General features: G+C 40.6%; 1 protein-coding gene across 1 annotated transcript; it reads right to left on the bottom strand.

Moving 5' to 3' along the window:
• Positions 1-10,729: 10,729 nt before the first annotated feature.
• Positions 10,730-16,001, bottom strand: KCNV2 (potassium voltage-gated channel modifier subfamily V member 2). The gene is made up of 2 exons (XM_027709610.1): positions 14,577-16,001; positions 10,730-11,322 (listed from the first exon to the last, which is right to left on the bottom strand). The coding sequence occupies exons 1-2, from the start codon at positions 15,999-16,001 to the stop codon at positions 11,053-11,055; spliced, it is 1,695 nt and encodes a 564-aa protein (XP_027565411.1). The 3' UTR covers positions 10,730-11,052.
• Positions 16,002-16,279: the final 278 nt, after the last annotated feature.

Below are 16,279 nucleotides of genomic sequence, written 5' to 3'. Positions count from 1 at the left end.
CATGATATCAAATAAGTATCCTATTGATTTCTCCTGTACCCTATTTTGATCAAGAAAAATCAAACCAGTATTTTCTTTTAGAAAAAAAATCCAAAGCTTTCTTCTTAGGGCATTCATAGGTCACCCACCCCCCACCCTGCTGGTGTTAATGCCATGATGATAGACTAATCCACACAGAGAGACCAGTTAATTAGATCTCCAACAGCAGGAGGCACTCTTCACTGTTGATTAGCTTGATAAAATGTGGCTTCATTTTTAATAGCAGATAGCCATTACTTCTTCCAAGATACAGCTTCCACAAGATAAAGTACCATACAACTACCTGAAGGCTGCCAGTGATTAAGTAAACTGGTTTAAGTTCCTGTATTTTACATACTTGAAATCATTCTCCTCAGTTACTGTATTTATGAACAGAGTTCATGATGCTCCACCCCTACTCGTGCAGTCCATTGGGAAGTGCAGTGCTCAGCACACGTCACAATCAGATTACCCAGTCTGAAACTCAGACTTGCATGCTTAGCATGAGGTAAAATACTCTCGTTCCCTAGGGCACACCTGCATGGCCCTAACATTAAAGCACACAATCAAAGCATCACATCAGATCCTTGTCAGCAGACATTCTTAACATGGCTTTTTGCTATTCAGTTTGTTAGCACATTCTCTAGCTATGATATTTTCATTGCCCTGTGAAATCCTCTTGACTGGAAGTATGTCTGTGCCAGATTTTAAGGATTAGATATTCCCCTCAGTAAGCCAAAAATTTAAAAGGGTTGTATAATTTTTTTTCTGCTCCCTGTTTTGTTCTACTGCTAATTAAAGCTACAAAGTTGATGTTATGAGGAGGGGCTGAAGGAGCTGGGCCTGTTCAGCCTCAAGAAGAAACACCTGAGAGGGGATCTCACCAATGTTGATCAGTATCGGAAGAGAGGGTGTCAAGAGGATGGATCAAGGCTCTTCTCAGTGGTGCCAAGCCATAGGAGAAGAGTCAAAGAGCAGAAACTGATGCACAGGAAGTTCCACCTGAACATGAGGAAGAACTTCTTTTCTGTGTGGGTGACTGAGCACTTGGAACAGATTGTCCAGAGAAGTTGTGGAGTCTCCCTCACTGGAGATACTCAGGAACCATCTGGATGCAATCCTGTGCCATGTGCTCTAGGATGACCCTGGTTGAACAGGGAGGTTGGACCAGATGACCCCACTGTGGTCCCTTCCAACCTGACCCAATCTGTGATTCTGTAATTCTGTAATTATTCATCATAAATCTGTTGCGTGTTTCATTCAGCTTGGGTTTTTTTGGCAGTAACTGAGACTTCTTTAGAAACAATTCACCACAGTTTAAATTCACTATCTGTTGCTAACTAAAACAATCCATTTTATTGTCACAAAAGAAAATCCTGTTACAGAAACTAATGAGCTGCAATCTTCAGTAACTGAGAGGATGTGTTTACAAGCAGGAACACTTAATGCCAGTAATCAATTGCTTCTCACTGGTCTTGTCTGGGGGCAGTATTTCTTAGTACAAAAAAATTACAAGATACTCAAATAAGCAAATTTATAGAAATAATCATAAACCCAATTGTAATTCATAGTTTACTTAGGTAGTTTGACCAGTACATAAATGTTATAGTTAGGAAAAGACTTTCTAACATTGTTTGTTTGCATCTCTTGATTTACTGAAACCTTGCTGACTGTGCTCCCCTCTAATTCCACCTAAGCTTACCAGTATTTGTAAGTACTGAAAGGTTAATCCCAATTAGACCTGATTGGCACTGGCATTAAGTGGTCCTGCTTGTAACACATCTTCTCAGTTACTGAAGATTGCAGCTCCTTAGTTTCTGTAACAGGATTTTCTTTTGTGACAATAAAACATTGTTTTAATTAGCAACAGATAATGAATTTAAACTGTAGTGAGCTGCATCTAAAAAAGTCTCAGTTACTGCCAGAAAACCCAGCTTGAAAAAAATATGCAACAGATTTGTGACTGAATAATTAGTGGCAGACTAAAACAGCAGAAAAAAAATCTGGTACAGTCCCTCTGAATTTTTGGGTTATTGAGGGGAATAAACTAATGCTTAGAATCTGGCACAGACATACTTCCAATCAAAGATTACAGGGAGCAGTGAAATTAAGTCGAAGCTAGAGAAAGTGTTAAAAAACTGAAAGCAAAAGTCTTGCAGATATCTGCTTACATGGATTTGCTGTGATGCTTTGATTGTGTTCTTTAATTATGGTTGCATTAACTGGTGTGTACCAGGCAGTTAATTTGCATTTTTGAGTCTTCATGTATGGTTTATTTTAAGTTATGTGTAGTAATTTGGAGTGATGACTGCTAATTTTCCTTACCACAAACTGAGAAATGCCACTCTCAATTAAGTAGACATCAGTTTAGGTTATGCTGTAGGCAGCACTATTTTCCTACCAGGGATAGAACATAAATTTTGCTGTTAAGGTGTGTCTTTAATGTCAGTTGAAACCAAATTCTGAAATGGCCTTAATAGAGGGAGAGGTTATGTGAGTGCAAAAGGTTGTTTAAGTGGCTTAAGGTGTGTCAGAGAGTGGTCTAATTTCTTGCACTGAAGAAGCTGGTTGGATGCAGTGCCATTTCTGTCCTGATCTAACTCTGTGTGTGTGTGAAGGCTGAGAAGTAAAATCTTTAAAAGCTTATGAAACAAAAATGGTTTGATTTTTTTAAGTGTGTCTTTTTTATTTTTTTGAATGTACTTGACAAGGATTTTTGCCTACTTTAGGTTTTCCAAACTGATCAAATTATTGCCCGCATCTTAATATAGCTAGTAGTGATTGTGTTATTGCCAAGAAGACAACGGAAGCGCATATGCAGCAAGTGTTTGTGTCAGCTACTCGCTCAGAAGAAAGGCTGTGCCAGCAATTATGGGGCATTTGTTTTAAAGCCCTTGTCTAGAAGTGAAGTGACTGTCCCCTCTGGCCATCCAGAGCCAACACCTCTCACTTTACGTGGCAGAAGCTGGAGTGTGAACCACCAATGTTTAATCACTGTGAATGCTAGGACAGTCTAGGACAGAAAAGGTAGTGATAATTGTTTAATTTTTCATTCTTAGAAGACAGAGGACCCATTACCTTGGTAGTAATGTATATATTACTGTGTTTGAGAGTATTTTCCATTAGCTTGGAAAAAGGGGCATACACACAGGTACTGTTGCACCTTAATAGTGCTTGGTTTAAGGTACAGAAGAACCAGCATTCCTCTTTGCTGCTGACAGCAGGATCTGTCAAGAGCAAGCAGTATTTTGCTTTTCCACTGACTCTTCACCAACTTACCTTTTCTTCAAAAGCAGGAAATGTACACAATGACTCTTGAGTTTGTGTCTGGGTGCAGAACTGAGGAAAAAGTGGGGTCAACAGAAAGTGCACAATTGGTTAATTTCCAGACTTAGCTGGAAATAAAGGGGGAGCGTTGTGGGACACTATACATTTTGTAGGCCGACTGTGACCCATAAGTTGTGAGATTTTCTTTCTTACTCCTGTCTATCTCTTGTTTAGTTGGGCTGTAGACCTGTTGGAATGGACACAAAGCCATATCCATGTATGCACACCTTTTGGTACTTAGGGTTTCTGCCAAATGTTCTTGCTATTATTGTGTCATGTCTAAAAAATTAAATGGTACTAATCAAACATTAAAATTAGGGTTTTTTAATTTCTTACATCTTTAAAACAGATTCATGCAAGTGTTCATTGCAGTTAATCAAGACACATTTCCTTCTGATTTCTTAGGAGAAGTCTGTACTGTCCATCAGACAGTTGGCATTGTCAAATTAAAGATCACTGTCAAAACTCATCCGTTTTGCCTCACTAGTGTGTACAACATTCCTCATCTGCTTTCTGAAAACACAGAAGTTCATATATTCTTAACCAAATTATTCTTCAATCAGTTTTCTTGTTTTCTTATTGGGGTTTAAAACTTTTGCATTGACTTGTTCCCTTACATGCTCCATTATGTAAGTTGAACTTTCCATTATAAGGGGTTTTTTTATTTGGTTGTTTTGCGTATCTTGTTTTGAGACCCTGGTCTTTTAGGATATGGAACCTTTTTTAAGATCTATAAATGGTAGATACCATTTTATTAACCATCTAATAAAGAAAAGCATTCACTCCTATTTAAAAAATACCGTTCTATTATAACCGGGTCCTCAACCTTTTCTCCCATCCTTATAACTGCAAATTTCAGCAGTTCAAGCTTTTCGTGACATGATTTTTTTTCTTTTAGAAGTATGCAAATGCTCTAACCTGTTTGGCTGTAGCATCCGAAGTGGCCAGTAGTAGTATTTACAAGCTGTGGTATGGGGAGGGATTAAGGCAAGGGAAAGTTACTGATGGCTGGAAAACTGGAAAATATGTGGGTTAAATTCAGTTAATAGCAGTAATTTCTTGCATATGCCCACCTTAACATTATATGTCTTTGTGGTTTTTCTCTTGTAGTGTTGAAGTTTTATCAAGGGCCATACTGGTTGCAGTGGGTTTAACCATCTTGTCATCTGCTGTTATGGAAGATGGTTTTAATTGTTGGATTTATATCTCTTTCAATCAGAACATGTCTGACAAATACACTTACGCTTTACAAAATGTAAAAATCTTACGATTGTCTAATTTTCCCTGTCTTCCCCACAGCTGGTTCTGCCTGTCATTCCTGTACTTGTCAGTCTGTGATATAACTGGAGTGTGTCTACATGGATTACATCTTTTATTAGAATAAATAAAAAATAAATAGAAAGCATAGAGGAGGGAGCTGACAGACCTCCAGGTATACAGGCATGTACAAATAGGTGCTAGAAGCATTGAACTGAAAAGTCATTAGAATGTTTTTATTTGTTAGCAAAACAGACGTAAATAAGATACTTGTGGGGGAAAAAACCAACCAAACAAAAAAGAAGAACATTTCATTTTCATTTTAAAAATGTACTGAATTAAAAGCATCCCCAAAAAACATTTTTTATGGAAAAAAGTATTAAGGTAGTATTGGTTCAATATGTTATAGTCATTGAAGTTTCTGCTCACAGAGTATGGTTAGATGAAGAAGATCGTGTGCCACAACATTTGCTATTAAGTCATCTTCACAGTGGTGACGGCACCAGTTTTCAAGGCAGTCATTCTTATGGCTGAAATGCTTTCAGAGGCTGTTTTACAAATTGATGCCACCTGTTCTTCCAAGTAAGCATTTTTTCTGACCTTTTTTCTCTATTTGTCTGAAGAGGTTAAAATATTTAAAGCCTCTTTCGAATTCTGTATCTTTTGATAGTGGGCAGCGAAAAGAAGAGGTAGTACCATTTTAAAGACATGTTTGAGATATGTCTGAATTATTTCTCTTCAAAATAATTGAAAATGGTTGAACTTTCACATTACTGTAAACACTCCACCCTTGGTGACAAGACTCCAGGCTTTTGGTACACTCTGCACCTGAGAAAGATGCAGCAGAGCTAGCTGGCACAGCAGGTAGCAAGCATCAGATATTTGTAAGGAAAAGGGGAATCTGGCAGCCTGTAACCTCTGAGTGGCAGCAGTGAACAATTTTCTGTATGAGGGACTGTACTTCCCACGAGGATACCCACCCAGCTACCTTGCCCTGCCTAAAGGGCCTTGCAGCCCCCCATCACAAAGAAATGTGCTGTCGCCACCTGCCTGTGATTTCCTGAATTTTCCTAAATTTCTGGAACTTACTGGTTTCGGTGTTTGTTTTTGTTTTTTTTTTTTTTTGCTTGCTTGTTGTGTGGTCTATGGTCCTGTGTCATTGTCGTCCCTGTCTCCGCCCACCCTCCCCAACCACCCCCATCTGCCAGAACTGGTGAAGGAAAGAGTGTTGGTGGCCTGAAGAACAATTATTAAGTGGTAGCAAAAGATTGACTTTGTAGCATGGTACTTGCTTATCTAGTTATTAACAGGGGTCAAAATCTTTTGCTTATAAATGGAGCAAATCCACTTTAGAAGTTAGAATGACAGTACAGAGTAATTTTATAGAGTAGAATTAGACCGTGACAATTTTTATTTAAAAACCTCAATAATCTCTATCTCAGGACCTACTTGTAGAAGGCTTTAATTTTTCTCAGCATATTTCCATTAAATTGCCTAAGCACATAAAAACTAGCACTGACCTTTCCCTTTTTCAGTCCTAGATAAAGAGCTGGATTACAGTCAAATGGCATGTAATTTCTATACTACTAAATAAAGAAGTCAATAAAGGTTTTGTAATAGTCGATAAGCGTATTTTTACGTAACATAAAACCAGAATGTTCTAAACAGTTGAAATTTTTCTTTCCTAATCTTATTGACAGCCATTATTTTTCAAAAACATTGAGTTATTTGTAGTTGATAATAAAAAATGTTGAAGTATTCCTAGTTGATAATCTTTAAAGTTTTACATATTTAAAGACTGAATATTGCTATTTGCCTTAGAAGCCTGGGAGTAGTACCAGATGCCTATTAATCTGTGGTTTACTGTAGCTATCCCTGTAAGTGCTATCTTTCTGAATGAGAAAAGCAAACAGCTGCAGAACTGAATTGAAAAAATGATTTTCTTCTAAGACAAGGATTTGTGCAGAAGCAAATTCTAATTGGAATTCTTTCCACTGTCTCATGTAGAGACAGACTAGATTTCTACCCCCCCCCCCACTTTTTTTTCTTTTTTTTTTAATTCTCTCTTTTTACTCCTTTTTTTTTCTTTTTTTTTTTTCCTTTTCTTTTTCACCCCTCTTTCATTCCCCAATAATTCCCTGGCCTAAATTAAGTAGAAGAAACAATACTTAGTTCTCCTGAAATGAAGGCAGGCCATCCAGATAAACTGACTGTTTCTTTGTCTAACAGAGACACACCATGGTTACTAAGCCCGTAGTGAAACATAATGATAGAACATATTTTCCTTCTCCCTCTGGGTCTCATTAATATCTGCAGTTAGTTAAAACAGAAGACTTTATCATGACCATATTCAGAGAGATTTTTAATTTCTCAGTGGTTAGAGAATCCTCCACCCTGTTTCCCCAAAACCTTACTTATGCCAAATTAGCATCTCATAAAACAAGACCTATCTACTTTAATAGTATTGCCCATATTTGTTGTGTTTAATATTTTCCCTTGATGTTTTATTTTAAAACCTTTTGACTGTCAAAGCCCTATGGCATTCAAGTAACTAAGACAATCATGACTCCTGCATTGTTTCTGGATGTTGTCATGTATACCACTTGACTCTTTCCTTTGAGTAATCTAGGGATGGTGATAATGCCATTGAAGGTCTTAGTGAATGTGGCAGAATAAATTGAGTCCTTCTCAGTGTTAACAAGAAAATGGCAAAAGTGCTACATCCTATTTGAAAACCAGCTGGTTTTGCACAGCCTTCTTCAGATTGTCAGAAGTTTGTTCTGTGGGAATATGAACTCATTCCTTCCTCTGAGCTGGCTGGAGGTACACTTGGTATGGTATGAGCCTCAGACAGACTCTCACAGCAGGAGAGGACTTTATGGGAGGACCATCCACACAGAAAGTGCTGGCACTGACACAACTTTGGGCAATCCAGGCAATGTCTGACTGGTGTAGTCATACATCAACTTTAGGCGTACTCTTTCCTCTTGAAATGCACACACTTATGCTTAAGATCAGTTAAGCCACAAGGCAGAAAGCTGGATAAAGTAATCCAGAGAACAAAATTATGAGTTTTGCCTGAAAAAAAAACCTACCAAGGACTAACTTCTGGTTTTCTGGAAAGTGCTTTACTCCACTAGGAACCGGTTCATCTTCTCAGTGCAGCAGGGCAGGGGAGTCAGGTAATTACAAAACAATAACCAGGAACTTTACGTAGTCTTGTGCTTAGTGTTTCATAGCCAGAGAGGTCTGTCCTCCAGATTGCATACTTCTACCATGTATCTTGTGCCAGCTCTAGGTGTTAATCAGAGCTTTCAGCGTTGAGCTTGGTCATGAATCAAGCGAGAATCTACCCACGCTCCCCCAAACAGTCACATTTTTGTGATGAATCAGTGCACAGAGCAATCAAGATGGTCCCAAAGCTGGTGGGGCTGGATGGCAGAGGGGTAAGGGGGCAAAGTGCATTGAGGAAAGAGAGTAGGACAGGCACTGGGTAAGCTGAGCTGCCCAAAACGTGATGACATTGGTGCTCAGTGCACCCAGATGGGACCTGGTGGTACTGGTTACAATATCTTCTTCTAAGGGGACAGAAATTGTTCTCCTCTGTGTCTGTCAGTGTTTTTGCCCATAACCATGAGCCTGTAGGGTTCTCGAAGTAAGCATTTTACCTTCATGTGGCTGTAGTGTATGGGGACTGACTCTGGAGTCCTTGCAGACTAAAGTTGTCAACTGAAAATTGCTAGGGCCAGAGGAGACTGTAAGTTTGGGAAGATTTTGCTGCTTGGTCAGGGTACTTTCATAGCTTTTTTGTTGAAGCAGGGTCTGTGACCCACACCTTTGCACCCAGATGAGTGCTGGAAACACCAAGCTCTATGGTCTTTCTTTTACAAGTGACATTGGGCCATTATTTACCTGGTGCAAAATGGAACAGATTCAGCTAGAGGGGTGCAGGAGACTCTCTCCAAATGTATTTGAGTGGTTATAGCAGTGCTATGGGACTTGTGCATTAAAATCTTGTTGGACAGATAGGAAAGCACTTGCCAAGGACATTGAATTCTGACTCCTCACTAAAAGAGAGAAGACTTCTTCTGCTCGTGTTTTTTGTGGAAAGCCTATTCCCTGATATGTCTTGAAAAACATCTACTTCAATGGGTCCTGCAGGTGAGACAAGTGGGGTGGAAAATAGTGATATCTGTCAGGTCTGAGCCTGTGACAAAGTCCAGTCTCAGCAGAATAAGTGTTCAGGCTTTCAATTTCCGTAGGTGGCAAGAAGCTGCTGAGCTTGCTATGCAGAGCTGAGCATCTGCATCCCATCTGCATGGTCATTACTTCAGCAAAGAAATTAAAGTGTCCAGTATCTTGGAAAGTTGAGTAATCACCGCGTTTTAAGTCCCTTTAAGGGATCTAACTCCAGCTGCATGTTGAAAATAAAGCATAGTTGTGTTTTTGCATGCTTGTTACCTCCCAACTCACTCAACTGCAGTAAGCAGTTTCCTGTGGTTTCTGGAAACTTCTTGTCCTCTTGTTGCTGTGCAGAAGGGCCATACAAATTCATACTGTCCCTAGAGCCAAAGTAAAGCACCTATTCTTCTCAGTGAGTGCCAGGATTGTGCCTGCTGCATTGTGTGCAGTCCAGAGCAGCAAACATCTATCACATTGAACTCCCAGGGCTCAGCTGTGCTTTAAAGACATGGTTTAGCTTTTAACAGAGCTGATCAGCACACAATGTGCTGCCTGTCATTCCTAAAGAACAAAATGACAGATGGGCTTATGATACGTTTGTCTGGAGGTAGAGAATGAGAAGAGCAAGTTGGTTACTAATTACCTTCTCACCATTGAAAGGAGAAATGTCCCCATGCTTGACACAATTCGCATGGACATAGCAAAATTAATGAACTTTTTCACCCTCAGCTGTCCCAGAGTGAGCTTCACACTATTGTCTCCCTTGTGGTCCTGAAATTTGAATGCAGCCATTTGCATTCAGCAGGGCAGCACAGACAAAACATGAGAGTTCAAGAGTTTTAAAATGCATCCCTGTCATCAGGATGCTTTGCAACAGCAAACAGCCATGGGTCATATCGGTGATTGTTACCATTGCTCCTTTTCATGACACTTTTTTCCTTAAGGCTCTTTGTATCTAATTATCAATAAAGTAATTTTTCTTTCAGATCTGTTATTCAACTTACTATTTCTAAATTGGTATGATTGCTCTTATGTAAAAAGAATATTCCTGATTTGCTGTGAAGTCATACATGAAACTGTGATTCCATTTAATTGTAATTTTTATTTGTTTTGTAGGTTTGGGGGCAAGTTTAGACACATGAAAAATCGCATCCAGCTGTGCAAGGAGACCCAGTAATTTTAGGACACAAAGTACCCTTGAGGGTGAGCTAAGGGTCAGGATTATGTCCCTAATGGCTGTATGTACTAGATAAAGTATCTTGACTTTAAACTATATTTAAAATTGTTTAGAGATAAGTGCTGATAAGATCCTTTGTGATCAACAGACTTTATGAGATACTATCCATTACATATTTAATTTGATTCCTTTTTAAATGCTGCTTTAACACTTACGTCCCATGACAGGCCTATTATTCTAACAATTCAATAAATAGATAAGTTAAATACTGTAAAATAAATTTAGATTATTATTTAATACTACACCTAAAAAGACTTGTGTTTAAAAATGTTTTCAAAATTGATCAATGAGATTTATCAACTCAAACTCCAGAATTCTTCATTAGTTCTTGTCACAATGAAATATAGTTATGGGTGTGGTGGTGGAGGGAATGCTGAAAGCAGTGTATTGCTTGCTTGGACATGAAAATAGGAATAATTTGCAGGGCTGCATTTGAAAAATAAAATTGGAAGAGTGAAGCATAGCTATCTGACAGTGGAAACAGAAGCTGAAATCTTAAGGAGTGTAGCTGCTGCTAATATTTAGGTAAATGCTCTAGGCTGTTTTCCTGGATTTGAAAGCAGATGTGAAACCAATTCAAGCAATGCAATCAGTATATTGGGTATTCTATTTGTTTCATTTTTGAGACTGCCTTGACAGCAGTGAGGTGGCTGACCCTTAATGACACCAATTTGTTTTCCTTTGGTACTATTTAGGGTGGGTCTTTATTGCCAATCTAATCAGTAGCAGGAGGCTAGATCTCCGTGTAGATCTAATTCAGAGTTTCTGAGTGGTTAATCTGAAGAAGGTAATTTCAGAGAGTTGATGAGTGCTTTAGTTCTGCTCACCATATAGCAAAGTTTTTAAAAAAATTGTTGTAATCTGGACCTTTTTAGTTTCAAAAACAACCCCCTTCAAAACAGATTTCACCATCTACTGTTACTTTTGGCCTCTTCTGTTTATCTTCACTTAGCTTGGCTGATCTGTTTTTCTTCTTTCTCCTTCAGCTTCTCCATTTCCTCCCAATATCCAAAGCACAAGCTGTGTCATTGCTATGACAAAGAGTGGGTTGCACCTTCTCCACAGCACTCAGATATTTTCTTCATGGCTCTCCGTGTGAAGTCAACCTTCCCTCTTTCTTTCTTGAGAGCTGTGTACTCGTAAGCCTTCAGCTTGCTGTAATAGTCTGAGAATTTGTTGTAGAGGATGGAGATGGGCATGCCATTCAGGATTATTCCAAAAGCAATGCAGAGGAAAGCAAACAGGCGACCAAGGTGAGTTTCTGGACACATATCACCATATCCCACTGTAGAGATGCTGACCTACAGGCAAATTGACATTCAGCTTATTAGCTGGGAAGAAATATATAAACAGATATGTTCACTGATCAGGGACAATTTTAAAGTTAGTGTTTTTTTACTTTGCATCGTAAGTCTGAAATACTCTGTAATGCCTTTTTTTTTTGTACCATCCATCTTATAGAAAATATGCCTTTTTAAAAAAATCCCTCCCATGAAGTAAAGAAAGACAATGATTAGATACCATTTAGGAGGATTTTTAGAAGCTTTGCCCTGCAGAGGGAATTTCCAAACAATTTCCACACCAACCTGTCCAGAAGGTGAGTTTGCTTGGATCCAGTGAGAGAATAGATGGGGCTCCCTGACCATGCAAATCCACTGATAGCTGCAACCCTGCTCCCTCATTGTCACTTGGACCAGATGCCCTGTTTCTAAATCCAGTGTGCTGATAAACCCCAGTATTTGGGACTTAGTCCATGGGTTATATTTTGAGTTTTACCTGTGTTTGTCATATATATTGCAGGAACTAATGCAAAACACATGAAAATCTTCAGCTAATTGTGAAATGTAATTTCATAATATTTGCACTATAGGAAGAAGTGATCCAGGACTTTGAAGTTTCTAGATAAAATCCTCTTTAATGATAACATACCTACAAGGAACTGTAGCTTGGAATTTTTTGCTTGCAAGATATGCTTGCAACATATATATTAATAGTGCTAAGTGAGTACCCAGGTGGGAAATTTTTGCTGAATTCCCTTTTTTAAAGAAGTATTTGAGGGTTGTTTAAAATGTTTTGGGTTTGGTTGCTGTTGTTTTTTGTTTGGTTTTGGTTTGTTTTTTTTTCTTTGAGAGTGGTAGTATGTAATGTATCTGTTTTATATGAATCTGTACACTTTGCCATTACATTGTCTACATAGTTTCACAGACATTTTTCCTCTCAGCCCCATACTATACCAAGTACTATGATACTTTCACTGTAAAATTCCGTTTCAAAAATTCATGGGTGTTTGATTATGGGGATGCTACATATGAATTATGTATTCCCAAACAGTCAGCATAAAATAACTCCTAATTTAGTTACTTCCATTGCACACATCTTGATTTTTTTATAATTTTTACATTTAGTAAATATAACTTACTTTTCTCTGGCAAGTAAAACTTGCAGGCTTTTGCCACCTGGCACTTTCTAGTCAGTGCAAGAGACTAGAGACTTTTTCAGTCAGTGAATTTTATTTTTTTTTTCACAATGTCTCAACACACTGTGTGTATCCATGAAACAGTAAAAAAATCTCTGGCAGAAGTCAGCCACAGGCTGTAGGACTTTCACTGTAATGCCCTTGTGGCTTTAGCCACAGTAAGTGGCTTCAGAATAAATAAATAAATAATTCTTTGGAAGGTCACAGTGTGCAGCCTGCCATCCTCTAACATCCTAAATAAAATGTTATTTCCAGTGAAGAAAGCATTAGGGTACATGAAACAGCATTGGGTGAGCACATTTGTAGGATGCACCTGGTGCTTCCTGTGGAATAAAAAGGATTAGTCACTCGCTTTAATGGAAATTAAGTCACTGGATTTGAATGATAATACAGGATAAATATCTCCAAAAATAAATACTGAGATGAAGGTAAGATGTTTATCTCTACCAGCCAGGAGAAAATCATTATCCTCTGATAAGGTTCTGTTCCACTGGCATAGTCTTATACATTGCCTGTAATAGTTTAGGAGGGATGCTTCTTCTCTTGCATGTGGGAGACTGTGAACACTGTTGGATTTTAATAAAATTTGAGTGATCCAGATATTTAATTTGCAGTCTTAAAGAACAGATAGCCTTTAAAAAGTGTTTCATGCCTTGGAATTGCAATGTGCATGCTACAGCTTCTGTTTTAAAGAAACTTACTCAGCTAAATAGGCCTTTTTCACATAGTCATGTAAGTTTCTTAGGAATATCTAAATGATTACGGTGTCACTAGTTTGCAGAAATGAGCCCTAAAGATTTTGCATATAACCTGCATGTTCAGAAAACAAAACATAAGACTGATGTCCTCATTCTAGCAATGTATGAAGCAGGAATGTTTTCATAACCTGTATATATCACTTACGGATGATCTGCAAAGGTCACATTACAGAACCCTTTCCTTTATTCACTGATTTTTCCATCCTTCCCATGTCCCAGCTTAAAGGATATTCAGCACTGGTGCATATATGCATGTGCGTATGTAAATGTCTATGTGTGTCTGTAGGGCCAGTTTTTCTGCCATGAGCTGAATCACTACAAACATATGTATGGTAAACCACCACACCTCATTGGTCATTGCTGGACTAGAAGTGCAGACCGTGGGCTCCAGGACTGCTGGCCAGAAGTGACCTTGGATGGGCTGGGATTACTGTTCTGTGGGCCCCACACGCAGCTCTGGCATCCAGTGTCTATGCTGATCAACCAGCATGAGATGTTCTGACTCCTATCCAGTCCATTTGCATGGGCTTCTTTCTCCAGGGAAGTGACTGGGACAGAGCTAGACCCATAGCCATGCCCAGGGCTCAGTCCTGGGGCCTTGCATAAATGTCTGTGTCTTAGGGTTATGGGTGGCCAAGTTAGAGGCCCTTTGCCTCCCCTCAGCATCTGCAATGCCTAGCTACCTCCTGGTTTCATCCAGAATGCTATACATGCACACATCTTCTGCAGCACAACAGAACACAATCTCTTGTGTAAAACAACTGTTGGTCCTAATGCAACTTTAACAGCCAGAGCTCTGGGACAGCTTTCGCTTTTAAAGTTTGAGTGACCTGACAATAGTTAATAAGCTATGTCTTATCATCTTGCAGTTGTATGATGGATCACAGAAGATCTGCAAATAGAATAAGAATGAAAATCCTGTGTCCACCTGCAACCAGATAGCCTGATGCTTTCATTTTTGTTTTCCTTCCTTTTGTTTTTGGCAACACTGACAATGGCATTAAATGGGGAAATCTTTTCTTTCCCATCTCTTTGCCTGTTTCTTCTTTAAAAGTGCAAATACTTCCTGCATTTGGAGAGATGGCAATTTCAACGCTTCCTGCCTGATTAAGCCTTTAAGCTTACCACAGAGGTGAATGAGTGCATGCGTGTGTGTGTGTGTGTGAGTGAGTGCATATGTCCTGTAAGCTCAGAATTCAGAGCAGATGTTCACTGATCTGAGCCTGTTGTTTTCAAGGCTGCCAGCAGCTCCAGCAAGGAAGGGGAGGGTAAGGGAAGGGGGACCTCCGGATACCCAGCAAGGTAAGATGTGTTTACTTACAGCAGCCCACCACCAAGCATGGGGAATGCTGGTGAAGTTGGTGCTGGAGACGTCATGCTCCACTGTGTAGACCATGGCAGAGAAGGCGAAGATCCCCATAGCAATGAAGAGCAAAAGGCAGCCCACCTGCTGGTAGCACTGGCGCAAGGTAAAGCCAAAGGCACGCAGCCCTGTGGAGTGGCGGGCCAGCTTGAGGATGCGGAAGATGCGCATGAGGCGCATGATGCGAAGCACTTGTCCTACCTTGCCCACCCGTCCCACCTTCTCGATATCGTGCTCATGCTGAGAGCCCCGACCCCGGGGCTGGTCATCATCAGTAAAGCATTCGAGCAGCAGCTGCAGATAGAGGGGCAGGATGGCAATGAGGTCTACTGCATTGAGGGCGCTGCTGGCAAAGCGGCGTAGGTCTGGGGTAGAGACCAAGCGCAGCAGGTACTCCAGTGTGAAGAATGCAATGCACAGGGTCTCAATGTGCTCCAAGACAGGCCGGCTGTCCCCACTCTTCCAGTCTACCTGCTGCATCTCCTCCACAGTGTTGAGTGCCAGGGCCACCACGGAGATGAGCACAAAGAAGCTGGAGGCCACTGCCATCACCTTGGCAGTGACAGAGGAGAAGGGCTTCTCCATGAGGTTCCAGAGGCGCCAACGCTGGGGACCATAGTAGCGCATGTGGTGGAAGAGCTGCTCGTTCTCCTCAGCCTCTGCCTGGGAGCGCAGCTCCCGCTGGACCTTCAGCTGTTCTCTCAGCTCGTCACGGCGCTCCTCGAAGCAGATGCGGCAACAGCGAGGGGTGTATTTGAGACGCACGCCCCAGTAGCTCAACTCCTCCAGGAAGCTACAGGGGCACAGCTCGTCCCGCACACGCAGCACCCCTGAGGCATAGAAGTTGTACACCAGCTGGAAGACGGCTGGGTCCCGGTCAAAGAAATACTCATCAACCTGGGCAGCATAGTCATCACACAGGCCCAGCTGGCAATGACGGTCAGTGGAGGTGGCCAGGCGGCCCAGGCGGGTCTTGGGATAGATGGCCACTGCCTGGTAGGTGAGACGGTAGCTTTGGCCACCAACGTTGATGTTCAGCATGGACGGAGCAGATGCTGTGGCTGGGGCTCTGGCAGAAGGGGCAGGAGAACAAGGAATGAATGATGAGGCCTTGTTTTCTCCCTTAAATGCATCTTCACTTGGCCATTTTCTTTGTTCTTTCTCTTCGTCTTCCTCATCTTCATCATCCACATAATAGTTGTAATTCCCCTCAGGTCCCAGTAGCAGTAGGGACTGGGTGTTCAAGGGACCGTTAGCAGGAAAACCGCTCTGCTTGTCTACATGCATGCCTTCATTATCCTTCCCCTTGTTCTGCTGTGGGAGGATGTTTGGTGCTTCCCCCTCTCTGCCTTTACGTTTCAGGAAGGGAAACTCTCGCTGCATGTTAAACTGCAACATACTATTATTCTTTACTCTTCTCCCTTCTTTGCATTCACCTAATCAAGAAACTAACACCAGTCCTTTCCAACACTACAAAGGCTGACAATCCTGTTTTCTTCTCTCTTTATCTCAGCAGTATCATGCACAGCAGTGGTTCTGCATTTTTCTCTCTGCCAGCCACCACTTCAGTTGTTGTGAAAGCTCCGTGTGGGATATAGACATATGAAGACTGCTGTTGACCGTTTTAATCTTGCTGACAGCAAAGATCTGAGTGCTTAGAG

This window comes from Neopelma chrysocephalum, unplaced genomic scaffold (assembly GCF_003984885.1).
Source record: "Neopelma chrysocephalum unplaced genomic scaffold, ASM398488v2 Primary Assembly neopelma1_96814, whole genome shotgun sequence".
Taxonomy (NCBI): Eukaryota; Metazoa; Chordata; class Aves; order Passeriformes; family Pipridae; genus Neopelma; species Neopelma chrysocephalum.
Note: the sequence above shows the minus strand (reverse complement) of the source record. Positions and strands in the feature narration are given on the sequence as shown.

What these genes read in the sequence shown, in the direction of transcription:
- KCNV2 (XM_027709610.1), bottom strand. Translation starts at nt 16,001, where the DNA reads ATGCAGCGAGAGTTTCCCTTCCTGAAACGTAAAGGCAGAGAGGGGGAA. An exon ending in ATGCTTGGTGGTGGGCTGCT is followed by an intron (nt 11,323 to 14,576) that starts GTAAGTAAACAC and finishes ATTTGCCTGTAG; the next exon opens with GTCAGCATCTCTACAGTGGG.